The following is a 26,393-nucleotide window of genomic DNA, read 5'->3' on the forward strand; positions in this document are numbered from 1 at the left end:
AGGCTTCAGACCTGCGGAGAGGACACAGGAGTCAAAACCCATTTCCTGTTCCTGCGGAGGCGTTTCAATCGCCCACAGCTGTGAAAACGAGCAAACGGGCTCGAGGTTTCCGCTCTGAGCAGCGTGCAGAGCGTCTGACACAGATTCTGACCAGCAAACGGTGTAACTGCCGCCGCCGCGTTGCTGTTGCCTCCGTAATAGGATCACGCGTTTGACCCCGACTGTGACCCAGACAGGACACAAACATCTGTGCCGTTTCCCGCAGGGCGAAGGAAACGCACTGAACTGCACTTTATACAAAGAGGCCAAAACATTAAACACAGCGTCATTCGCCACTCACAGGCGGAGCAGCGTGGAGGCGACACACGCTTTCATGCGCTTCTCCAACAGTTAACACGCCAGTGCGACTTTGTGCTCTTATAGTTTATGTTTGTGCTGCAGTCATGTGACCCCGCAGCTCTGACGAGACAGAAACCGACTGAAGCTCGGCGATCGCACATCCGAGTTACAAACATTCAGATTAGATTTAGTCTGAAGGTTAAAAGGCTGATCTGGGCTCAGGCGGTGCCTCACCTGTGCTGGAGGTCCTGGCCTGCAGAGACACAGCTCTGCTCCTCAGGGCGGGAGGTTTTGGAGCAGCAGTGCTGGGACCGTTTGTAACAGCGTCACTGGGAGTACTGGTGCTGCTGCTGGAGACGGAGGGCTTTGCTGCACTCTGGCTGCCCACAGGAAGTGTGCTTCTGCTGGGCGGCTCGTCTGGTACGGCCCCTGCTGGAGCTGCTGACGGGAGAAGATGCAGGAGTTTTTATTCATGTGCTGATTTAAATACTGGATGAGTGACAGCAGCTCCCCCCGTTCACCCAGACAACAGATATGGGGTCATCCTGGGGTCATCCTGGGGTCACCCAGGAGAGGTAAGAGCATGTGAGGCGTCTGAGTGATGCTGAGTTAAAGCTGACAGTTTCTCAGTTGTTGCCGGTGATCTTCGGTTAACCTGCTACAGAAAGAAACTGAAACATGAAGCCACACCTGCAGTTCCTCTGACGGCCAGCAGAGGCAGCAGTGAGTTAGTCCTCAGACTGCCACGTTAAAACTTTACAGCAGAAATAAACATGTTTACAGCCTGACGCACAAACTGTTTGGTCTCCATTGATAATTCCCCCCTCGTGACACCTGCATGGGGGGGACGGTTAGGGGCGTGCCGTGTTGCACCCAGAGCACCGCGGCGATGCTCTGCAGCAGGTTTCAGCACAGGAAACGTGCAGGTTTTCTCTGGGTTGAGGAAAAAGATGATTTTGTTCTTTCTCCTTTAGAATTAAAAACTGACTTGGACCTGCAGAAAAAAAGGGGCGTGTCACCAGGACAGCGAAGCAAACAACACGTTTCCAGTTTCAGTGGATCTACTCAAAAATGGAAAGACCTCATCAACGCAGTGTGAAGCTTCACGTGTCCGAATGTGTCCTGAAGCAGAGCTGAGCCGGACTGTGTGATGCTGTAACTGTGTGGAGGTGGATCAACACCAACGCTCCTCTCTGATAAAACTAAATATCACCATGGTAACAATAAGTGACCTCCATGTTCCCCTGCAGGAGGACGGGCCTGTGCAGGCGGTTATCACATTCAGACTTAAAGACACGAGTCCAGCTGAAAGCATGATTCACGTCCTGCTGCCTGTCACATCGGTCCGTTGTTTCTGGTCAGCTTTGCACAAATGACTGCGTCACAGTGAAACGTGCAGCTTTCCAAAGAAACAGAAACACAGGACGCCGGCGCCGCTGCCAAACGAAGAGGGAAACCGAGCACATCTGGAAAACCTCTGTATCCACGGATGACTACAGCTGTGACCAGTAACGGTTCGAACGAGGAGATCGCTGCACGTGCTGATGTCTGTTTTCTACGAGCGCTGCAGACCAAAGGCTAAACAGGAAGTTAAACAACACGCGAGCGAGGCCGAACGTGCAGCTGCTCAGGACAGAGCGAGGAATCGTTTCCTTCAGACCGACTGACCACACCTGTCCTCACATTCAGCATCTACATTCACCTGGTTTCTTCTTTTTGATGCACAGAGGAGGAAGCTGAAGCTGGAGACGACTGAGTCCTGATGTGAGCCGAGCTGCTGAAGGACGACCAACATCAGGACGCTCAGCTCCTAACCTGAGAAAACAAACGGCAGCCTGAAAGCTGCAGAGGAGATGACACGGATCATCTGTGAGCTCCGACCCGACCAGATGTGCTCCCTGACCTTCAGAGGAGCACAGGATATGCTGCAAGCACGAGCACGATTGTGTGTGTGTGTGTGTGTGTGTGTGTGTGTGTGTGTGTGTGTGTGTGTGTGTGTGTGTGTGTGTGTGTGTGTGTGAGAGTGTGTGTGTGTGTGTGACTGTGTGTGTGTGTGTGTGTGTGTGTCCGTCCTTTTGGGGACATCTCATTGACATGCTTTCCCTAGCCTCTTACCATAACCTAACTGTAACCCTGACACTAAAACCTCAATTTTGATTTTGGTCCCCACGAGTACAGTACACTTCCAATTTCTGGGCCCCACAAAGATGTTAATCAGCAGTGAGAGGGAAACCACACCAAAGAAAACCACCTGATGATGCACAGACAGTGTGTCAGACACACACACACACCTTTGCTTGCGCCGCCATTGTTCTCGTTACTTCCAAATGAGGAGGAGCTAAGGCTTGTGGGTAACCCTTTAACGGGAAGTTTTGAGGCGGCAGTGGGTGCGGCGGGTCGCCCTGCTGATCCCGGATGCTGATTGGCTGTCGGTTTAGCTGCTGTGGGCCCACAGACTGCAGAGGAGCGAGGTTTGGGGATGCCTGGGAGAAAAAGAAAAGGAAACATCAGGTCAAATATTCATTCAGTGTTGAGGTGACCCCACACACACACACACACACACACACACGCGCACGCACACACACACACACACACACACACACACACACACACACACACACACACACACACGCGCACACACACACGCGCACACACACACGCGCACACACACACACACACACGCGCACACACACACACACACACGCACGCGCGCACACACGCACGCACACACGCACGCACACACACACACGCACGCACGCGCACACACACACACACACACGCACACAGCATGATGGCAGCTGCTCTGGTGATCAGTGTCTGAGAACTGCATTAATCACAAAAACAGCAGCAGAAACAATGATGAACTTTGACCTTTTGACCTGTGTGCCTAATAAAGAGGAAAGCGTTCACTGAGCATCAGTCTGCTCCTTTAAACTCACTTTAGACCATTTTTCAGGACCAGCACGACCCGTGGATCATCAGACTGCAGCTGAAGCACAAAGATACTCATGATCGCTTACAGCCCCCCCACGCTCCACAGAGGCTCCGCCTCTCAGACTCATTCTTGTGGCCTGAATCACGCATTCTTTCCAAAAGACTAAAAGCAGAGCGTATTCCCCCCGAGAGCCGCCGCCCTGCTCTTCACACCAGGCGGCGACTCGAGATGTCAGGACGTGAACGCAAGCGAAGCATCCAGCGGCTCTGAGTGGGCCGGCGAGGGCTTCGGACCGCGGCACGAAGCAGCATCAGTGAAGCACGAGCAAAGCGTTAAGAGCCAATCAGCAGAGAGAACGAGGACAGAGGGGACGGACACTTCACGTCCAAACAGAAGCTCACGGCTCGTCTCCTGCACGTGAAGCGCGACAGAATCTCGCCGCTCGGAGAGCTTGTTGTGAAGTTTAAGCAACCGCAGCCCAGCTCGCCTCAGATCACATCTCTGCCTCTCTGCAGGCAGCAGTTTGCTCCGGTGTTTGTTTGCTGCGTCCCGTCACAGACTCGGCTTTGAAAGATTTCATTTAAAGTTTCTCCAACTTTCAGCGAGAGAGAGGGAACGCACAAAGAGCTGTAAAAGGAAAAAGAGCTTGTTAAACAAGGAAAAAAGGTTGACATGTGTTCACTGCAGAGCCACACACACACACACACACACACACACACACACACACACACACACACACACACACACACACCAGTAAAACTGAAGCCAGCAGGAAACATCTGGCTTCGTTTGGTTTCAGTTTGGAGGAAACGCCGTCCAGAGAGCAGCTGGATTCTGTTACCTCAGAAATGGATGTGAGGTGAGAGCTGCTCACGCACGAGGACCGAGCAGGACGCCCCGGCCACACCCGCCCGACATCCCCACCTTTCACCTGATTCTCAGCACCAGCACAAACATCTGAACTAAACACACCTCGTGTTTTTGCGCGCGCCTCCAACAGGCTCCACCGTTCCTGCTGCGACGTGCACGACCCCGATATTAAAGAAACAAAGAGCCGACTCGCTGCCTGCTGACGACTTCAATAATGGCTGTGCATTTCATGCACGACATGCAAACGCACAAAAAAGGAGCTGTGAGCACAGAAAATAGTGAAAACTAGTTTCATGTTGTGCAAACGGTGCTGCAGACACGAGCCCGAGACAACTGCACACGTTAGAAACGATATCAACCGGTCCGGGTGCGGCTTGCCCCTCTGAGGGCGGGGGTACCTGGACCCGGGATATAGAGCATGTTTGGGGAGTGCGACTGTCTATTTGTGTCTGTCTCTACGTCGGGTGAGTGCCGAGTATTTGTTTGTGTATACGGTGGTGTGAATGCGCGTTTGTGTCTGCGTGCGCCTGTCTGTCTGTGTCTATGTCTCCCCACACTCCCTAGCAGGTCGTTACATGGAGAAACCTTTTGAATACAAGCGCGCTGATGCACACAGGTGTGCACAGACACAAACTACACCTTTCTTGTCTACACTTTCTACTACCTCAAAGCACATTGTGCGCTGTCGATCTTGTGTGCTGCACAGTAACATGTAGTATTTAGTATCTACTGTTAGCTAGTTTATTGTGATGGTGTTTTCTTTGTTTTTCTTTATCTCCTCCTCTTTCTTTCATTCTTTCTCCCAGTCATGTCTGTCCCATCTGTAACAACTGAAAATCAAATCAATTAAATACATAATTATAATAAAGGTCGATCAAATGGACCAATACGGCCATGATGATCCAGTTGGTGAAGTAAATCCACTTGGCATCTTTCAGGCCTTCAGACAACAATTCTGACGACTAAAGATCCAAACGGGACAAGCAAAAAATTTTTTAAATAATAATAATATCAACCCTTTGAAATGTGCAAACAGAGTCCGCAGCAGCGCTGCCAGCAGACCTGCACCCAAACGTCACAGCTGCAGCGTCCAGTGCTGTGGCTCCAAACTACAATCATGTGTTAATAACTGATGGCTGGAGACTCAAGACGTCGCTCCTCGCCGCTCGCGCTCGATACGCTCGGCTCACCTGGTTTCATTCAGACCACTTCAGCAGCCTCAGGCACACACACCTCTACCAAACTACACCATTCCAAACAGCTGGTACATCCAGGTGTTTCCTATGAGAGCTCAGCAATGTATTGCAGCTCTGCAGGTGTCCGATCCAAACCTTACAGATGTGCTCTGAGGATACCTGGTCAGGTGTTCCAGTCTGACTGCTCTGTTTCAAGAGTTAAACAGAGAGAACAAACTCAGCAGGAAAGTGTTTGCTGAGGTCACAGTGATACTTCAGAGCCACCGCCCCCTGCTGGACATTAACAAGAACGCAGGTTTAAGGCAATCTTGCACTGGGTCCAACTTTCAGACCTGGAAGCTGCAGACTCAACCGTCCCAGTGTCTGTGGCGACGTGGAGCATGACTCGATTCCAGTTCACAGGAGCTGTGACAGCTGTGTGCTGCCTGCACAACCCCACCAACCTTACAGATGATCGCACAGTCACGAAGGCGAGCTGCATCCTTATTAGCAAGAAGATTTCAGCGCTGCTTATTTCCCCCTGCAGCAAAAATCCAAAGTGCAGACTCTCAAACACAGAGAAGAATCCATTCATTAGATTTCCGTCTTCAGGTCAAGAGACGTCCGTTTGTTCCCGAGTGTGAGCGACGAGGACAGACGAGCTTTTGTCCAGCAGAACGTGACCTTTACACAGAGTCTCCACACAAATACTCCGTCCACAACAGGCACATCTGCATTTTCAGCTATGTAAATGACGCTGCGGCTCAGTGACTCTGGAAAACAAGCTGCGCGCGCGCGCACACACACACACACACACACACACACACACACACACACACACGGAATTACAGGCCACTGGACCCCCTGTAGAGCCCACAGCACTGTTTAAGTCAAGTCTCCTCAGCAGCAGTTTACCTGACGTCTCCACATGCATCATCACGAAAAACACAAACAAGGAAGAACAAACAGGAAGTAAACACCAGCCTGAGGAAAAAACATCCCCGAGTGTTTCCTCCGAGAGCAACAGGGAACTAAAACACACACGAATAAATTAAAGTTCTGCAAAACTGCAGCTAAAACAAAACCATCAGCTGCAAACTCACTGTATGTTAGGTCTCTGCTGTGTGTGTGTGTGTGTGTGTGTGTGTGTCAGGTATGTGCTCAGAGAGCAGGCACTGCACTGACTCACTCTGACTCTTGGTGGTTGGAGCTCCACTCCCAGCACTCGGCCCACCTTTTCCCAGCGTGGAGCCATCCGTCTGGGCTTGCCTGGGTCCGGGGCTCCCCTGACCTGGAGGTCCGGTCCCTGAGCCCGGAGCTGGTCCCGAGGGCCCGCGGTCTGCTCTGGTGCCTCTTCCCTGAGGCCTGGGGCTGGGTCCCAGCTTGGAGGAGACTTTCTGTAAGAAGAGCTGACGTTTAGTGACGGCGTCCCAGCCGAGGGGCCCCAGCTCGGAGCTGCAGAGCGAGACCATGGTGTTAGCCATTCCCCACTCGGAGTCGGAAATGTGGACGAGCGAAGCAGGGGAGGAGTGACAGAGAGAGAGAGAGATTTTTTTAAAACTGGAGGGGAGGAGGAAAAGGAGGGAAGGAAATGAGGAGGAGGGAAACTGGGAGTGTGCTGCAACTACGAGGAGGGCAAAAACAGTTGCCATTGTGTCGTACACTCCCCTCGAGAACCCGAGCTCGGACGGGGCCAGGAGCTTTCTCTCTCCCCGCCCCCCCCCCTCCATGTTCCTCCCCCTCTGAGTACACGAGCACACATGGAGCGAGTTTATGGCAGAGAGAGTGTGTGTGTGTGTGTGTGTGTGTGTGTGTGTGTGTGTGTGTGTGTGTGTGTGTGTGTGTTGTAGAAACTGCTGCTCAGCAGCTGCTTTATTGACTCCGATCAGAAACCTCGGAGCCTCCTTCGGCCGAGCCGGCGGATTACTGCAGCGTTCACCCTAAATCATGTGTTAACATGCAAGCTGGCAGCACAGCTGATTGTCTGGTAATACATGAAAAGATGGAGCGCACGCGTGCAGCAGCGTTTCCGTCATCGCTGCCAAAATAAACTCAAGTGTCACGTCGACTCAAACCACATGTGCGCGGTCTGTGTGGAATATTCAGATATTTACGGGACATGAAACTGTGCCCGTCGCTGCGCCGTGAACCTCCTCTGAAGAATTCATTACTAATCAGACGGGAACTACTTTCCCCGCCACACTACAGCCACCAACCACATCGCTTTGCAGAAGGAAGCGTGCAGTTAAGCTGTGCACAGATGATTATGTGGTGACGTGTCCCTTTAAACATTCGTACTCTCACAGCAGGGTTTAACAGGTATCTGCCCCGCCCCCGGGGCGGCCTGTGACAGCAGGTTTTACACATCTTCAAAAACACATACCAGAGACCGTGCACGCTCGCCGTGCACATACCGCTCCCTCCTGTAAACTCAGCGCATCATCAGCGCAGCTAAAGCTCGCAGTTATTTATCAGGAAGCTCGTTTCATCTTTCATCTCCTCGAGTTTCAAACTCATCAGCTGACGAGGAAACGTTCACGCCAGCGCTGCATCCAGCTCGCCCTGTTGCACCACATGCCGCCTTCACACGAATTCAAAGTAAATCCTGAGCTCAGGTCACAGACTGGACGCCACAGCGTGCAGGAGGCCCTGCAGACGGACATTTCTTGGGAACTTTAACATTAACGTCTTGCAGCTTTTATTTTGATATGATATAAAAGTACGGTGTGGCTCAAACACCACCTGTGATTGATTAAGGATTAAATATCGTGGATGGAGGTGACGATACCAACTCAGCGGGTGGAGCAGCGACCCGGGCTAATGTTCAAATCCACCCTGAGGCAGTTTAAGCTCTGCTCTCTGTCCCAGCAAAAGCTTAAAAAGACTTGCGTGTGTATATAAACACGCTTCATGTGTGTTGCATGTGTTGAACCGTTTCCAGAGAGGAAACCTCTCCTCCGTCCTCACATGCAGACACTCTGTTATGTCACAGATGTGCTGCCAACAATAAGCACATATCGAATTACTTCTTGCACCTCGAGCCGCCAGAGTTCCCGGATCGTTCGTGTGCAAAACGACATGTTTAAACTCTCATGAGGCAGACGAGTGCAGTTCACGTCTTCTTCATACTCACCCTGGTAGGCGTCCGTGGTTTCTCCACAGCGGCTGCCGACACCGAAGCCTCTCCTGAGCCCTCCGTTTGCCCCTCCACACACTCCTCACTTGGGCATTTTGCTTCCCCCTCATCAGGTTTTCCATATTTATCGGGCACGTCCCGGTCAGCCTTCCTGGGAGCATTCAGGCGTTTTTCCCCAGCGACCTCGGAGCCCAGCGAGCTGGTCGAAGTGGACAGGGTTCGGCTGACGGATAAACTCTTCTCCTGCGGCACGGTCGGCTCCCCGGCTGCTTTCCTGTGGTTTGGCTTGATGTTCCTGCTCTTTGCTCTGATCACAGCCACTTTGATGGGACCTGCCGACGACCGCTGTCTTTTACCTCCATCACCAGCCTGCACCTCCTTCCTCACCACAGCTCTCTTCCCATTGGACGGGGCAGATTTATTCTGAGTAGAAGACACATTTGAAAATGTCAGAGTGTTCATGTCACCTGATAAGCAACAGCTCAGAGTGTGGGCTCACTTAAAGAAGGCCCTGCTGTGTGCTTCTATTAAACACGCCCTTTACTCTTTTCTAAGCCAAGTAATAAATTACTTTGAGGGTTTTTATGTGATGTGACGTGACACTGGTCAGTGACCATGTGACCTGTGTTCAGGTGTTGTGCAGGGAGCAGCTGCACTACACTTCCTGCTACACCGACTTGTTGGAGGAAACTTTCAGTGAAATCTGGGACTACAGGTCGATGCTAACATACTAACATGCTAACATGGATTATGCTGATTATGGGTCTGTGTACCTGTGCAGGTGTTCCAGTAATAATCAGTGATTACATTACTTGTTGTCTATCACATAAAACATTTCGAGTGACCCTGAACGTCGGGGTGGAGGTGCAGCAAACACCTGGCTGCCGTGTACCTGGGTGGCAGGTTTCGGTGGGGAGGGGGCGGAGCGTGATCCCACTTTAGCTCTGACTGTTTTTAAGTCCACTCTGGAAACCCTCTTTGCTTCTGGACCGGGCGGTTTGGCAGCTGTGGAGGCGGCTGACCTGGGAGCAGGTCTGGGTCTTGCTGCCAGACTCACGTCAGGCTGGGAGGGCGGAGGTTTGGAGCCCACTACACCCGTTTCAGCCTCTTCAGGTGGAGGAGAGCTCGTTTTCTTAACATCTTCAGTCGACATCTGTGTGTCTTCACTGAGGTGTTCAGAGGCTGGAGGATCTGCGTGACGTCCTGTGGACGGCTCTGGAGGACAGTGGACCGCAGGCCCGCCCACCTCAACCTCCGTCACCTGGACGCCGTCACCTGACCGACCACCTGAGCTCGCGATCATCGCACTGCTTCTCTGCACGTCCACATCAGAGCTCACAGACACAAACAACGCCTCCTCTTCATCATCATCATCATCATCATCATCATCAGCAGGGACTTCTGTTGCGTCCGAGTCTGGAGGTGAGGAGCTGCGCCTTCTCCCGTTACTGCTTCCACTGCTGACGTCCTCGTTGATGAGGCCGCCGTTTCCTGTCAGCGATCGGGCGAGTGTCAGGTTGTCGTTCCAGCTGTCCTGGTGGTAGTCGTCGCCATTGGCGTCCAGGTAAACCGACACGGAGTTGTCGTTGGACTCCGTCACGGTTTGAGATTTCCCCAACGAGGTGTCGTCACCGTCATCGCCATTGTCCGGGTTACGCTCCTCCTCGGGCGCCCAGTCTGAAACGACAGACTTCAGAGTCACAGTTTTCACCGTCGTCAGGGTAACGTCGAACATGTCGTAGTCCAGCGGGCTGTCGGTCCGGCCCCCGCTCAGACTCCGCAGCGACTCAGGAGACGACTCGCCGAGGCAGGACGAGGAAGAGGAGGAAGAGGAGGAAGACGAAATTGGGAAAGCATTCCCGTTGTGGTCTCCCGCACTGTGGAGAGGGAGCTTCATGCCGCCCGCGCCCCTGACGGGGACACTGTTAGCGGGCTCGGAGGCGCTCATCTCGAGGGCAGGAAGTTCGCGGTCAGGACGTCACAGCGCTGCGCTCTTTCCACCGACACAGTCACACCCCAACGCTTCCACGAAGGCTCGACCGCTCTGACGGATCCTCACATCGTGGCTCTGAAACATTTTTCAGGAACCTGGAAACGTTCCAGAGTCTGCAGGGAGACAGAGAGTTACAGTTTAGACTCTGATCGAACATCAGCAGCTAATCTTCATCATTACCAGAGCTGAAGAAGAGCAGCACGTTAGTATCGGCTAAATTCCTTCTAACGACACTCCGGCCAACAATCAAAGAAGCGAAACTTTCAACAGGACGAACGTGAATGCAATCATAGAAGCTGCCTCTGCACCTGTCAGCATCATCTTATTGACGGCGAGGTCACCGACAGTAAGAAGCATCACGGCGATACCGCTTCGATCCTCCGGTCAGATATCAAGTGAAAGATTGTCACCGAGCAAATAACAGCTCGACACAGACTCATGAAGCAAGTTTGAAAGTCTTCACATCGTCATCTAACATTTAACCTGCGCAGAAAACAAGAAAACAAACATCAGCTGCAGCTGCTTCAGGTAAACATCTCATATACTGATCAGTCAACGAAGTTATCCTGTCCATCATCATCATCATTATCATCGTCGTCTCGTGCATGAGAGCGGTCTCTCCCTGACAGACGAGGTTTCCAGAGGTTTGTCACAAAGAACCAGGCAGAAGAAAAGTGCTCAGGATTCATCCAATCAGGAAGCAAAGCTCTGAGTGTGCATTAAAACTGCCGCTGCTGCAACAACGGGCAGTGAAAGTTGAGAAATGCTGCCCTCTGCAGGCTGCACTGATCACTGCAGCAAAAAGACGACAGAGTCAGAACCCCGACAGGTGAGCAACACCTTCAAAGTTCATCACGCACCAAAATCTGACCTGCTGTCTGCGTTTCTGCCTACATGTGTGTGTGTTTACCATGTACTCATGTAATTACCATGTAATCTTTGTGGAGACCAAAATTCGGAAGTTTATTATACTTGTGGGAACCAAAGTGCCCGTCCTCACCAGTTTGAAGGTATTTTTGAGGCTCAGAACGTGGTTTTAGTGTCAGGGTCACAGTTGGGTTATGGTCAGGCTGAGGGATGGGATAAGTGGGTAGGGAAAGCATTCAATTAGATGTCCCCACAAGGATATGAAAGCACAACTGTGTGTGTGTCTGTGTGTGTGTGCGTGTGTGCCTGTGTGCGTGTGTGCGTGTGTGTGTGTGTGTGCGTGCGTGTGTGCGTGTGCCTGTGTGCGTGCGTGTGTGTGTGTGTGTGTCTGTGTGTGTGTGCGTGTCTGTGTGTGTGTGCGTGCGTGCATGTGTGCGTGCCTGTGTGTGTGTGCGTGCGTGCATGTGTGCGTGCCTGTGTGTGTGTGCGTGTCTGTGTGTGTGTGCGTGTGTGCATGTGTGCGTGTCTGTGTGTGTGTGCGTGTCTGTGTGTGTGTGCGTGTGTGTGCGTGCCTGTGTGTGTGTGCGTGTCTGTGCCTGTGTGTGTGTGCGTGTCTGTGTGTGTGTGCGTGTGTGTGCATGTGTGTGTGTGCGTGCGTGCATGTGTGCGTGCGTGTGTGTCTATGTGTGCGTGTCTGTGTGTGTGTGCGTGCGTGCATGTATGCGTGCGTGTGTGTCTGTGTGTGTGTGTCTGTGTGTGTGTGCGTGTGTGTGTGCGTGCGTGCGCGTGCGTGCATGTGTGCGTGCGTGTGTGTCTGTGTGTGTGTGTGTCTGTGTGTGTGTGCGTGCGTGCATGTGTGCGTGCGTGTGTGTCTGTGTGTGCGTGTCTGTGTGTGTGTGCGTGCGTGCATGTGTGCGTGCGTGTGTGTCTATGTGTGCGTGTCTGTGTGTGTGTGCGTGCGTGCATGTGTGCGTGCGTGTGTGTCTGTGTGTGCGTGTCTGTGTGTGTGTGCGTGCGTGTGTGTCTATGTGTGCGTGTCTGTGTGTGTGTGCGCGCGCGTGCATGTGTGCATGCGTGTGTGTCTATGTGTGCGTGTCTGTGTGTGTGTGCGTGCGTGCATGTGTGCGTGCGTGCATGTGTGCGTGCGTGTGTGTCTGTGTGTGTGTGTGTGTGTGTGTGCGTGCGTGCGTGCATGTGTGTGTGTCTGTGTGTGTGCGTGTCTGTGTGTGTCAGGGACAAAGAAAGAGGAGCAGCTAATAAAGGCGCTCAGATCCAGGACAGCGCTGCTGCTCCATTATCCGGTAATGGCAGCAGAGCCTGTGGGCGACACTCGCTGTCAGGCTGCTGCAGGAAACACTTCCTCACTGAACTCACAACATTTCCCTCTGTTTGTGTTTAAAAGGACAAAAGACAGAGACAGACTTCTCTGCTTACCTGCGACTATGATAAAGATGTTTTATTCTTATAGCTTTGATGTGTCATTAGCTCGGAGCTGAGACGTGCATCACTTTGCCCTGTGCTGCCTAATCCCTTCAGTCTCTGCGCCTCCATAATGCACAAGCTGAGCTCAGGCAGACGCTGTCAGCGTCACCTCACTTCCTCTCTCAGGTGTCTGCAGTTTACCTGCTGTGAACATCAGAGACTCTGGGAAGGTTCAGCGTCTCCAGCAGCAGAGTGACCGACACCTGCGCTCACCTGTGTGAGAGGCTGCTGTCGCTGCACTTCTGAGCTGCATGTTTGCACTGTTTGTGTCACGTGTTGTTAGGAATAAAGCACATCATGCTCTCATCATCCAAACTGCTGCTTGCTGGATTCAGACACTGACCGGTAAGCAGGATCAGCTGATCCTGGATCTTTTAAACTCCAAGCTAAACTACAAGCTCGCATTAGATCGCCTGGTGCATTCACTGCACGTCTGTGCACATAAAAATGGATTTGTGGTGATGAATTCCTTTCAGGTGAGTTGTTTGTCCCAGCTCTGACAGAGTGAATGCCCTCAGGCCATCGCAGACCGTGCACTCAAACACAGCCTGACGACCGCTCATTTTAGCCTTATTTCAGAGCTTTACTCAGACTGCAGACACTCCTCACTCTGACTATCAGATAGTCAAATGAAATTAATGATCCAAACTGATGACCGAACTGTTCTCCGTGCAGAGAAGGAAAGGCACAGAGGGAACCATCCTCCATCAGAGCGAGACGCCGCTCTCTCTGACACGAAGCCTCGAAACTGAACCGAAAGCTCCTGAGCTCTCCTCCAACAACCAAACGACTCATCCACTCCTGTTAGGATCAGTTTCCCCACCAGCCTCTGGCAGTGTGTGTGTGTGTGTGTGTGTGTGTGTGTGTGTGTGTGTGTGTGTGTGTGTGTGTGTGTGTGTGTATAATGGGGCTAATCTAAGCTAAGGTCCCTGCTACGCTTGTCGAGCAGGTTAAGTCCAGAGTGGATGGAGTGGAAAAGGAAACGAGCAGCACGAGAGGCCCAGCGACCACGAGGGAATCAACATGCATCAGCAAATCCACAAAATTCACTGATTTAACCATTTTGATTGACCTGTTACAGCCGAACACAGTCAAAGTGTTTTATGCGTCTTAGTCCAGCTTTACAAAATCATTCCTACCAGAGCTGCTCTGGCAGCACAGGGTGGCCCTTATCAACAGCACCCGGAGCCCAACGAGCTCCACAACACAGGTTTATACGAAAGCAGCCAAAGACCCCAGATCAGCATCCACGGCTAACATCACGTACACTGAAGTAGTGTAGGGTAGTAAATCCTGCTCAGCAGTGCATCTACAACAGATCACAAACATTATGCTGATGCCGGGAACGGGCTTGGTTTGCTGTGCTAGAATAAAGTGTAATTGCACATCCACTACAGCAGGTGGCAGGGTTTTTTGCACCGAGCGTGCGCACACACAGCACAGAGCAGGAGACACAAAGTGCAGCAAACAAACCCTCAAGAAAAATATTTAACAGTGACGAAAAGACAGGCGGAGATGACGGGACAATCAAAAGTCTCAGAAAGCTAAGACGAGGAAATGTGGCGGTGCGTCTGTAGCGCTCGGCTTCACTCTGACTCGGTTAAAGTGTTTTATATGTTTGAGGAGGCCCGAGTGAGTTTTTGAGGACCTGCATTTATTGAGTTTCTTTCATTTTATTATTCAGAAGCAGATGGTTCAAGGCAGTCAAAAAATGTTTTTAGTTTGAATAAGGTTTTATTTTCTTAAATTTCAGACAAATTTTCAGACAAAAAAATGTTAAAGATATTCTTTGATTGAAGTTGATCTACGTTTCTTTTGTTTTCTTTAATGTTAATAAGGATACAATATCATGCAGAGATGTGCTTAAAATATAACAGACAAATGAGACTACTTATAGGGAGAGTGGGGTCGTAACAGGAAATAACTGAGACGCCACGCTCAAAAGAGAGGACACTGCAAAGACTGTATATAAAAGATGGAATTAGCCACCATGTTGTCACCCATTTGCTTCTGGCGTGAACGTTGGTGCTTGTTTATAACTATTAGCTAACGCTAGCTAGCTTAGCTATGTGAACCTCACACAGACAGCTGCTAATTATTCCTCAGAAACATCCAAATAAAATTCTAGAATTTCACTGAAAACTGGAGCTCCGCCTCCTTGGACCATCTGTCAGTACAGTAACCACACAGCTGCCGTGTTATTGGTCAGATGATGTTATTAAAAACGCTCCAACAGCACGAACACGGTGCAGAGGTCCCGCTGAGGTGCAGCGTAGCAGAGAGCTAGCAGCTACAGCCTTCGACTCTGCACTTTCCTCTGTGCTGCTCTAGGCTCCGCCCCCACTGTTACTTTCTCTCAGCTCTGCTTTTTAACAGAGCAGTATCTGTTACAGTCTGCTCTCATGTTCTTATTTAGTAAAAGTCTCATATTTCTATCAGCAGTAACAGAAAAAAAACAAACTTTTTTGACCAGCAACACCGACTTTTAAAACTTGATTCTCCTCTGAGTCGGTCTGAACTCGAGAGGTGCAGCTTTGCGTCTGACTTCTGCTTGTCCTTTCAGGCTTTTAAAGCAGCTCAGCAGGGGGTGTTTGTTTTGTTCATAAGGACAGCCCTCAGCCTTTCTGGCAGCAGCACAGCAGACCCTGATGTAGGGGTTTCTTTGGTTGGCTCTAATAATCACAAACACTGAATGAATCAGCTTCTGCGATGGAGGCTGACCTCACTCTGATCTGAATGTGAAACACTCAGCAGGAGGGAGACCGTTTGTTTAACTCATCATTTCTTAGCGTTGCACAATGAACCACACAAAGATGATGGAATGGAAACCAACCCGAGCTCCTGGGGTTAAAACAAAACAATGTTTTAACACGTGAACCTGGAAATCTGTCGTCTTTCCTCTGCACGTTTGTCCTCAAACCTCTGCAGACGCCACAAAAACAGGCCGCTGGTGTTCGAGGTCACGGCAGGAAAAGAGAGCGCCATCACTTCCTTTCTCTCTTCCTTCAGCGCCTTGTTGAGCGCACGCTTATCCAATTGTTTGCAAAGCCTGCTTTAGCACCGAATGTGCTCCAACTGTTCTTTAACCTCCAGGTTAGTGAAGGAAAAGCTCGTCTGTTGTGATTTTAGGTGCAGGTTCTCTCACCGCCTACATGACTTTTCCTGTTTTCTGTCACGCCTCCTGTTCACGTTGAGTCGGTGTTCAAGAGCGAGGAATCCCTCTGAGCCAAAAACTTTTTCCTACTCTTGGATCTATATGATGTCATCAAGAGGGGACATCCCTAATATGGTCGTTTCAGGCATCCATACTGAGCATTTCACAGCTCAGAATGAGTCACGGTTCATTTTAAACTGTGACTCATGCAAAGCTGCTCAGGAATAAAAATAGGTTTTTCCTCCGTTCTTTGTGGTTTTTCACCTTAATGAGCCTCAGTCTGAGCGCCCACAAGAAGCCGATGATCAACCTCAGAGTGGGCGGTGCCAGCCGCAGCTCGCCGCTCGCCGCACTAGCAGCTGTTGGTGGCTAACAGTCGGCTCCATTGTTTACAGCTGATCGTTCAATTCAAGTTCAGGAACTAAACTATCATGCAGGCTGCTGATTGGACTGTGAGCGCGCACACACACACTGAAGTGAGGAGCTGTGACCTGCAGAGTGCTGCAGAGGAGCTCAGTGCAGGACGCTGCAGTCGGTTAATATTTGTGCTCTGTGAGGGACGACTGTGCTTCACTGGACCATGAAGAACATGAAGGAAGCTCACAGCAGCGTTTCATAACAGCCGTGTGGAGGAACTGCACTGAAATCACTGTTCAGCAACACGAGGGGCTCAGAAACTGTTTCTAACCTGATACTCTGATACACGCACACACGCACACACAGCTAATGGTAGCTAGCTTTTTGCATCCAGAGATATCTGCTGATTAGTGCTCTCTAACTCTGTTACTACAGTAACCTCACAGCAGCCATGTTATTGGTCACATGACGTCATTAACATGCTCCAAAAGGCTCTAACAGCACAAACAGTCCAGTTCAGGCACAATTAGCTTTAAAGCTTAGCAGGCAGCTAGCAGCTACAGCCACCTGTGTCACCATCTACCTGTCAGTCAGAGAAGCCACGCCCCTAATAATGTAAACTTCCTATGACACCAAACAGTTTGTGTATCAGGCTGCAAACGTGTCTATTTCTGCTGGAAATGTTTAACATGGGGGACTGACTCACTGCTGCCTCTGCTGGGCGTCAGAGGAACTGCAGGTTTGGAGCTCAAAGCAAAAATTCAGTCCAAATATTCTGCAGAACTAAGTGAAACTAAACGATTCAGAGGCCTAAATGCAGATCAGGGTAGTGACAGGTGTGCACCGGGGTTTTGTTCTCACTGTCACACAGCTAAATAATTCAGGCTGTAACTGGACAGAGTATGACATAATCTGAGTTTCCAAGAAAAAAGAAAGATCGTAGGGCGGAGCCAGACGGAAATCTGTCTGAAAACGAGGGGAGGGCAGACACATTCAGGGCCAGAGCCAATGAAACATGAGCTCCCAGATTTGTCTGGTTTCCAGGCTGATGTTACGTCTCAGGCTGCTTAGACTACCTGATACCTGAGCGGTTTCACATTACAGTCCGATACCTAAACCGCCCGAGCTCGCTGAGCAGAGACACCCTTCAGCTCATTTTTGCAGATCGCATCCTCGAGGTCATTCGCTCAGCGGGTACCCACGGCGCCCTCGTGGCAGCAAATCCACAGCTTCGCCTTCATACTCGGCCCTCCCTTCATCCCAACAGGTGAAACGACAGCAAGGGATTTATCTACTAATGATTCAATAACAACAAAATCCAATCGAGCCATCTGCAGGATTTATTCGAAACTGAAACCATCTGATGTGCAGGAACGACTGCGGCTCTGCTCTCATTTCACCGGCACCGAGCCAATCAGAGAGCTCGTTAACAGGCAGCAGGCTCACCTTTCCTTCATAGCAACACTTGGCAGCATCACACTCACTGCATCACCTTACAGCACAGAGCTGCCATCACTGCACACACACACACACACACACACACGCCTGCATGAAGGACACTCACGATACAGTGAACGTGGTTACCATAGAAATAAAGAGAGTGCTTAGTCATTCTGAGAAGACGAGCTCGACTGCGTGTGAGGTGCTGTCTAAACACTGCAGGCACTGCAGAGGTGTGTGTGTGTTCAGATGACATAACAGTCACTATATTTCCCTGCATTAACCAGCTGAAGCACAGTAAGAAGAACAGTCTCTCAGGGGAAACAGCATGAGGATGACTTCTCATCAGCCTGACACTTAATGGACAGCGAGGGTGAGAGAGAGCGCTGCGAGCTGATTGGATGGCAGTCTAATGACGGCTGGTCCAGAGGTCACACAGCAGCGTGTGGATGGAGCCGTTATGTAACCAGCTAGCTGGCCTTCGGGGCGGGCTCACTGATCAATACCTGCGCAGCTGATGGGGTCGGCGTGGAAACGCTGCCTCATTACCGCAGTGACACAAACGGTTCCACGTGGACACCTGTGCTAAAGAACGAGCACCTACATCTGCAGGCCCGTTCTTCCTGTCGCCGTTTTCATTTCAGTCCATTACATTTTTGTTAGAAGTCCAGTGACGGATTGTTCTGGAAATAGAGCTGCAGAGCTTCCCATCGGTAAAAATACAGACCCAGATCACATGACGTGTCCATACATGGTCAGAAATGCCCACACATGATGTGGTTTTTTTTCCACTGCATGAACCAAATGTTCCTGAAGCTGACGGCACCCACAGGAGGGCTCAAACTCCTCTGTGGCTGATCTTAGAGAATCTCCCCGATTTTTCCACATTTCAAGCTTCTCCAGACATCATTAATATTTAAAACCGCTGCTACGAGGCCTCGCTCTGACACGCAGATGTGGCGCTGCGTTCTGAAGCGGACCCAGCGTCCTCTGGGAACCACGAAGCCTCGGCTCCTCTCAGCAGGCGTAATAACCCAACCTATCAGAGGCAACGCCTGTTACACTGAGAGGCATCACATGACTCCTGTGAGGCTTCCAACTGTCATATCATGAAAACTTTTATTCGATCGATCGATTGATCTCCCACGTGTGGGACGGATAGAGGTTTTGTGGTTATACATCAATACAACTGTTATATCGCAGATTATAATAACATGTAGGCATTACGTCCATATTAACTACATAAAGTGCAAAAACAACCTACAAAAAAACTGAACTTTTTTCAACACATTTCTAGTTATAGAAAGTTCAAGACTGTAAATGCAAAAAAGTTGCACAAAATCATGTCTTCATAGTTTCATTTTTGAGATAGACCAATGTTTATAAACAATTTGCAAACAAACAGCATCAAAACAAACGATTTCCAGCAGTTTCAGTTCTGAGCGTCTCAGAAACCGTACAGGAGAGCATGAAGTCCAACACGACTTTCACAAACACCAGGGAACCTTTGAAAGGCCTGCAGGATAAAAACTACGTGTCCCATGAAAAATGACGTCACTTCCAGGACATGAAATAGTTCGCGCTGACGTTTATTCCAGCGCAGGAAGTGCTATGAACAGCTGATCGGATCAGCAAAGCCATATGTGGAAGGAAACCGCGACCTGGACAAGCTGGATGCATGCTATGGAAGCACAAAGATTATTGTGCTAGCTGATGTTCAGAACGCTCAGAGGGGCCTTAAAGGGTTAAAACCATATAATGATTAATGTAACTGCAGGTGTCGGCCTCACGTTTACCTGTACAGGTAAGAACCAATGCAAACACTCGTCTCGAAGCTTCCCCCAACGAGCCAATCAGCTCAGCCGGAGAACAGAAGAACCAATCATGCTCGCCGGTCCGTTATCACCATAGAGACACAGGTAAGTGCACTATTGTTGCCATGATGTGAATTAACATGTTTGTTTAGTGCTCTGGTGGGAGGAGCCAAAGCAGTTTGTTGTTTTGATGCTGTGCATGCAGTGAAGGACAACTTACAGCAAAACGCTTCAGCAGTTTAAATAATTTGAGTTTTTCTTTAAAGGAAATCTAATCAGGTTAGACTGGAGACGAGCTGTGCGGTTTAAATGTCCCGGTCACCATGGAGACGAAAGTTACGGCTCCATCCGCGTTCGTTAAGGCGGCCATCAGGAATATCGGCCTGGACTGGCTCCGAGGTGGCTGCAGAGTTGTGAGTCTGTGCTGCAGCTGTGTGTACATTTGTACAGGATTCAGTTACATGAACGATCCTCTGAAAGCATCTGGAAACAATCACAGACGCCAAAGGAAGGACTGCACGCCATCACCTCCGTGTCTCCACAGTCGGCCGTTACTTATCCATGTGCAGCAGCTCCACTTTACATAAGAGCGGACGCTGCAGCAGGAAGTTTAAATACCATCATCAGACTCATTACAGCACGAGAAGTGTTTCGTCGGCTTATTTACTCTGAAGTTAACAGTTTACAGCTAATGAAGCCGGCTGCAAAAGATTAACTGTGACACAAGTTAATGTTACATGATCCATTTGTTTTGCACCAGCCAACAATTCAAAGTGCGCACACACTGCTCGTGCTCCAAGACCTAATGCCCCACACACACACACACACACACACTGTTGCCGCAGCTTTAACTTACTCTTCTCCTTCTCAGCCTGCAGTGCTGCAAAAACACATCCAGCATAAAAACAGAAGATTGGTGGGAGCTTGTTCAGCTCCTTCAGCTCGTTCGCTTCACACTGTCCTCAAACACACACACCACCCTCCTCCTCCTCACACACTCGTCCTGCTGCACAGTACATTCATGCGTTGTGTATTATCCCGTCACCGCTGTGTGTGTGAGCGAACGGGGAAGGCTACGCAGGCTGTGACGGTGGTCGAGAGGGGGAGGGAGGAGACTGAGGGAGGGAGAGAGGGAGGGATACACCTCCCTTTTTGGTTCTGGAGCAGAGGCACGCTGCTCAGTGCTGCAGTAACAAGAAACAGTGCACGTGTGCGAGGCAGGCACACACGCGCACAGACACACACACACAGACGCACACACACACACACACACCTTCCCCAAGGTCTGGTGTGGGAGGGAAAGTCAGTCCCATGTTTACAGAGAAGTTGCGTGAGTGTGTCTGCCAGGTAACCCAACCCCGGTCAGGTCCAGCCTCCACCCTGAAACACACGGGAGGGTCCAGTGCTGACCCCTCCAGCTTGGTTGGCTGTTGCTAAGCAGCACTGGGCCCCCTCCTTGTTATTGGTTACAGGAGTTAGGTGATTTTTTGGAGGGGAGGACGGAGAGGAAGGTTTGGGACTGCTGGAGGAAAAAGGCCAGTGAGAGTAATGGAAAAGTATCCTGTGTAATCTGATGTAGAGGAGGGGGAGGGGGGGGAGGACGGGCCAATGGGAGAGCAGATCTAAGTGATTATTTAAATTAGTCATGCACGTCCTGCCAATTGATCCGAGCGCAGGGCTGCTATTGGTGGGCATTCGTCTTATTAACAGAACTCTGCAGATGACACACACACACACACACACACACACACACACACACACACACACACACACGTAAAGCTACCTGGCTTAGTCATGAAGCTGCATCCACAGACAGCATGTGAGCAGCGTCACACTACTTTCACTAGCAGCTATTTATGGCTGATAACAGTAAAATAAGGCATGTCACAATCACCAACCAGTGAACGATTTACAAAGAACATCATTCTTACAACATTACAAACATGATCTGACTATGAGAGCGTCAACAGGAAGTTCCAAGGAGAAGCAGCACCAGCACTGATAGTTACTGGTGTCAGCCTCCATCAGCTCTGTTTGGGTGGGGGCAGCAGAGACAATCGAAACTCCAGCAGGTGAAGAGTTTTTATTACAACCCGCAGGAAGGTTCTGGGTGACTCTCAGTTATCGGTCTGCTGGACACAGATGATCGTTCGGTTTCACGAGGCCGTAGCGCCCGGCTGGACTGTGGCAGCGTCACTTCATATTTCAGAAATGCCAACAAAGTTCGAGTGCAAAGTTTTATCACATCTCAAAAAACCAAAAACATCCAAACGTTCAAACACGCGTTAAGACTGCACTGCATGATCCAGCAGACGCCAGCGCCGAGAGCCTGCAGCAACAAAACATCCAACATGGCTGACTGACCAATCAGCTGACCCAGTAAAGCCAATAAAACCACTTAATTTCACCAACCCTGTCCTCGCCGACCACGTCTGTGCTGCAAGCGTCAGCTTCTCAAAGCTGGAGTCATAATTTGTGCGTGACAGGATGTTACGCGTCTGTTTCTCACAAACTTCACATTCTAACGGTTTTTCAGCGAGTTCTTATAATATTTGAGTCACGTGCACAGTCCTCTCACAAACCCCGAAACTTCGAGCAGCCTCCTGCACCCAAAACTACGTGACACAGTTTATCCACAAATTATTGAAGCACAAACAGTTTGGTTGTTCAGAGGAAAACTAATGACCAACAGTAATCTGATTACCTTTAGATCTCACCGTGCCGTGTGACAGCGACTCACAGCATGGAAAACATCTCAGAGGACAAACACAGACGAAGGCGACAGAAGAACACGAGCGTGTGTTAAAGCGTGGGCGTGTCCACAGAACGATCAACACGTTTCTGCACGTGTGTCAATTTTGTACATGTACGAGCCACGACTGAAGCTTCCAGGCAGAGAGCACGATCCTCTTCTGTGGCACATTTTCACATCCTGCCACTTCGAGACAGCGAGAGCCCAGATAGCACAAGCTCGCAGGTCCCAGAACGACGAGTGGCTGCGACTGAAATAGGCTTTCTAATCATCTCCTGCCGGCCTGACGCAGGAAGGAAAATGTTTGCTGATAAACCGGCAGCTCCGACTCCCCACAGCAGCTCGTCTCTCAGGTGGACCGCGCCTGCCGCCGTCCTTCAAGCTGCCACAAACTTATAGTCGTGTAAGTGTGTATTTATATCTTTGTGGGGACCAAGAATTGGACATTTACTATACTTGTGGGGACCAGTGTTGGTCAAGTTACTTGAAAAAAGTAATCAGTAACTAATTACTGATTACTTCCCCCAAAAAGTAATCCCATTACTTTACTGATTACTTATTTTCAAAAGTAATTACTTAGTTACTTAGTTACTTTTTAAAAACACGATTTACAACCTGAAGAGGTGATAAAGTGATAGATCTTTCAGTCCAATTCTACTTTTTCTGCATAATCCATCATACAAAATGTAATCAGATGGAAAAGTCTATTTTTAAAACATGTTTTATTAGTTTTAATCTTTTAACTTTATGCATCAAGCAAAAATTTAATTATATGCAACATTCTCTGACTGGAAGAAATTAGTTTAACATTTAAACCTATTTTCTGCACATTCCAGCACATAAAATAAAATATTTTGTGTGTTTACACTCACTCTTTCAAATAGATGCAAGTAAAACACAGCAGAAAATAAATAAAGTCAAAGACTCAGCGGTCCTGTTGCTCTATTTTCACCTGTAAAGCAGGAGTGGGGTAGGCGGAGGTTTACCCTGGTGCAGGTGTGCCGCGGTCAGTGGAAGAATCCGCGAGTTTCTCTGTGAGTTTCCCATTACGTCGTAGCTACTCGGTGCTTGTTGGAAGTTTAGGGGTTTTTTTCGCTGTAAAAAGAAGTTTTCTTCCCACGCACAGCGGACACTAATGTTTTTGTCACTTTTTATGGAATCAAACTCAAAGTAAGGTCAGTACTTCCACGCTTTAAACGCTGCACGCTCATACTCTCTCCCACACTCGATATGTGATCCATTGTTGATCTGCACACAGCTGTTGTCACTAACGTCGCACTCGCTTACGTCACTGTCATGAGACATTCTCGCAAAAAAAAAAAAATCACGGTTTTAGTAACGCAGTAACGCAGCGTTCCTACGGGAAAGTAACGGTAATCTAATTACCGTTTTTGCAATAGTAATCCCTTACTTTACTCGTTACCTGAAAAAAGTAATCAGATTACAGTAACGCGTTACTGTAAACTGATTACTTTTTACAAGTAATGCGTTACTGCCCACCTCTGGTGGGGACTGGCAGCCCTTATGGGGACCAAGATCCTGGTTCCCATGAGTCTGAAGGCAATTTGGAGACTCAGAATGTGGTTTTAGTGAGAGGTTATGTCAGCTCGATGTCCCCACAAGATATGAATACCCGACGTGTGTGTGTGTGTGTGTGTGTGTGTGTGTGTGTGCGCGCGCGCGCGCGCACATATAGGAAAACAACAGGAACAGGGAAAACCTTTAACTCCAGGACTGCACCAATCAACAACCTCACAGGATTTTAAATTTGTGCCATCGTGAACTTTAACCTGAGGGTTGGACACTCTGACATCTCGTTTCTGAAGAATGACGGACTTCAGATTATTTTGAAACGACCTTAAAACGCCCCGACTGATGAGCAGCAGCAGCGTTTGTTTCTCTGAGGTCTTTGCTGATGTTTCCTCCCTCGCACCACGTCCTCGCACACCTGAACACTCCGACGTCTGCTTTCACAGGCGTGCTCAGCCTGATGACCAGCAGCAGCTCCTGGCTCAGCTTCTCGCTGTGTGGCCTCAGGATTCCCGCACTCAGATTTTTATTAAACAATAACTCAGTTTAATGTGTCGGACTTTGATTTATCTGAGGTTGGTTTATTTCTGTCGTGTCCAAATATGTAAACCCTGCAAATTTAAAGAGCTGCTTCTGTCGTCTCACCGCGATGCAGCGTGTAACAACACCGCAGTCACCTGATCCACCGCCATCAACACGATCACTTTCAGAATCCCCGCTGCCAGCTCGACAGAGGATTCGCCACCTTTGACCACTCCCACTCAAGTTTCACACATTTACTCATGAAATCCACTTCAAACTAGAGCTGGGCGATATGAGATTTTTTCATATCACGATATGTTTTTTTCATTTCAGGCGATAACGATATCTATCACGATATAAGCCAAATAACTATATTTGTAAGATTTAAATGTGCTGTTGCTCACAAGTAAAATGTGAAATAATCAGCAGCTTGTTTTTATTTAAATATTTATTTCCCATAATAAGTTCAACAGGGTAGATGTACTTAAGGAACATGAGACTTTTTCAGATAAATAAAGGCAAATATTGCAAACTACACAAAAGGCAGCCGCTAAAGCGTTTAAGTTTCAAAATAGAACAAACGAAACAGACTAAATTGTCAATTCCACTTAGAAACAAAATATTAATTCTAAAAATAAATCTTAGTTTGTTTTACAGAAGAACAGACAAAACTGACTAACTTTTGTCAATATCAAAGAAACTGAGAACTAAAAGGAAATTCTCAATCTCTCCTTGTTGTATAGCTGAGCTTTTCAAACAGTTTTAACAGTTACTTTATTCTGACAAAAGCCGAATGACGAATTAGCGCTTCCAGTCAGAGACTGAGGCTACGTCCACACGTACACGGGTATTTTTGAAAACAGAGATTTTCCGTTTTCGTTTTAAAAAATAATCCCGTCCACACATAAAGGCAGAAATGAAGGAAAACGCTGCTATGAACATGCCAAAGCAGCAGGTGGTGCTAGATTCCTAACCGTGCAGAAATGTTGGCCAATCAGAAGTCTAGAAGCCTCGGTGGGAAAAAGTAAACAAAGCTGGGGCATAGAAGCAGAACCGAGTCGTATGTGTGGAGGGACAGTAACTGTGTGTATATGTAAGCATTTAAACACTGCAGAGAGTAGAATTAACAGTAACAGTATTGTAGAAATTCATTTCACCGAAACAATAACGTGGCGCACAGTGTGACGCATGCACCAGTTTATTGTATTTGCAGACTTGCTTTCGGCACAATTTACAGTGCAGCTACTCTGTTTTTTGTCAGACTTGAAATAGCCGAAATACCTTCACACTACGGAGCTTCTATGGCTCTTCCGTTCGACAATCTCTCCGGCGTTGGAACCATCATCTGTTTTCTCTTCGGTCACGCTCGGTTGATTTTTCTAGTCGGCACACTCATTTCCTCCATTACCCGCTGGCTACTTCCCAAACAAACACACGTGCGGCTTGGCACTTGTGCTGCACGTAACAAGTCACGCGACGTGACGCTGCGGCTGTGATTGGTTTGGCTCTGCGCTACTTAATTTGGATTGGCTGATTTTTTTTATATTTTTTTTTTTGAGGACAAGAGCGGCGAGGTCTATCGCGATAGCTTAATTTCTCTATCGAGTAAAAGTTATATCGCGATACATATCGTTATCGTTCTATCGCCCAGCTCTACTTCAAACTTAATAATTTTAAGTTTGGGAAACTGCAGACTTTCCTCCGATTGCGAGCTGTGTGGTCCATCAGTTCATTCACAGAGACCGAGCCCTGCAAAGCTCGGGGAGCCGAGTCTCCCACGAGACAGCAGATCCACTTTTGTCCGACCGACTGTAAACGCTCATTGTGGTTGAATTAGAAGTCAAACCGTCACTTACAGGTTTAGGTCGGCTTCAAAGATGTTTGTGTTGTTAATCTGCTCGTGGACAAAAGCGTCATCAGTCAGAGTGACTGTGTTAATCTCAGCGACAAGTCCGGGCAGAGGACAGCTCTCAGTCTCCCACCACAAGAATGCCGAACGCGAGGAGTGGCGGGATTAGAGCTGCAGA

At 49.2% G+C, this 26,393-nt stretch overlaps 1 protein-coding gene across 6 annotated transcripts in view; it reads right to left on the reverse strand.

Moving 5' to 3' along the window:
• LOC113023492 (microtubule-associated tumor suppressor 1 homolog) overlaps positions 1-26,393 on the reverse strand; it is a 55,058-nt gene that overhangs the window by 23,103 nt on the left and 5,562 nt on the right. For 3 of the 6 annotated variants that reach the window (XM_026169530.1, XM_026169531.1, XM_026169535.1), the window contains 6 exons: positions 9,348-10,561; positions 8,453-8,878; positions 6,509-6,716; positions 2,631-2,822; positions 574-780; positions 1-11 (listed from right to left, as the gene is read on the reverse strand). The exon at positions 1-11 is cut by the window's left edge and continues 142 nt beyond it. In XM_026169530.1, coding sequence (XP_026025315.1) covers positions 1-11; positions 574-780; positions 2,631-2,822; positions 6,509-6,716; positions 8,453-8,878; positions 9,348-10,403 — 2,100 coding nt within the window. In that variant the 5' untranslated portion in view covers positions 10,404-10,561. Of the gene's footprint in view, positions 12-573; positions 781-2,630; positions 2,823-6,508; positions 6,717-8,452; positions 8,879-9,347; positions 10,562-20,418; positions 20,598-26,393 lie in introns of those variants that run through there. The other 3 variants (XM_026169532.1, XM_026169533.1, XM_026169534.1) reach the window with 3 other exon arrangements.

The sequence above is a fragment of the Astatotilapia calliptera genome, chromosome 6 (genome assembly GCF_900246225.1).
Source record: "Astatotilapia calliptera chromosome 6, fAstCal1.2, whole genome shotgun sequence".
NCBI lineage: Eukaryota > Metazoa > Chordata > Actinopteri > Cichliformes > Cichlidae > Astatotilapia > Astatotilapia calliptera.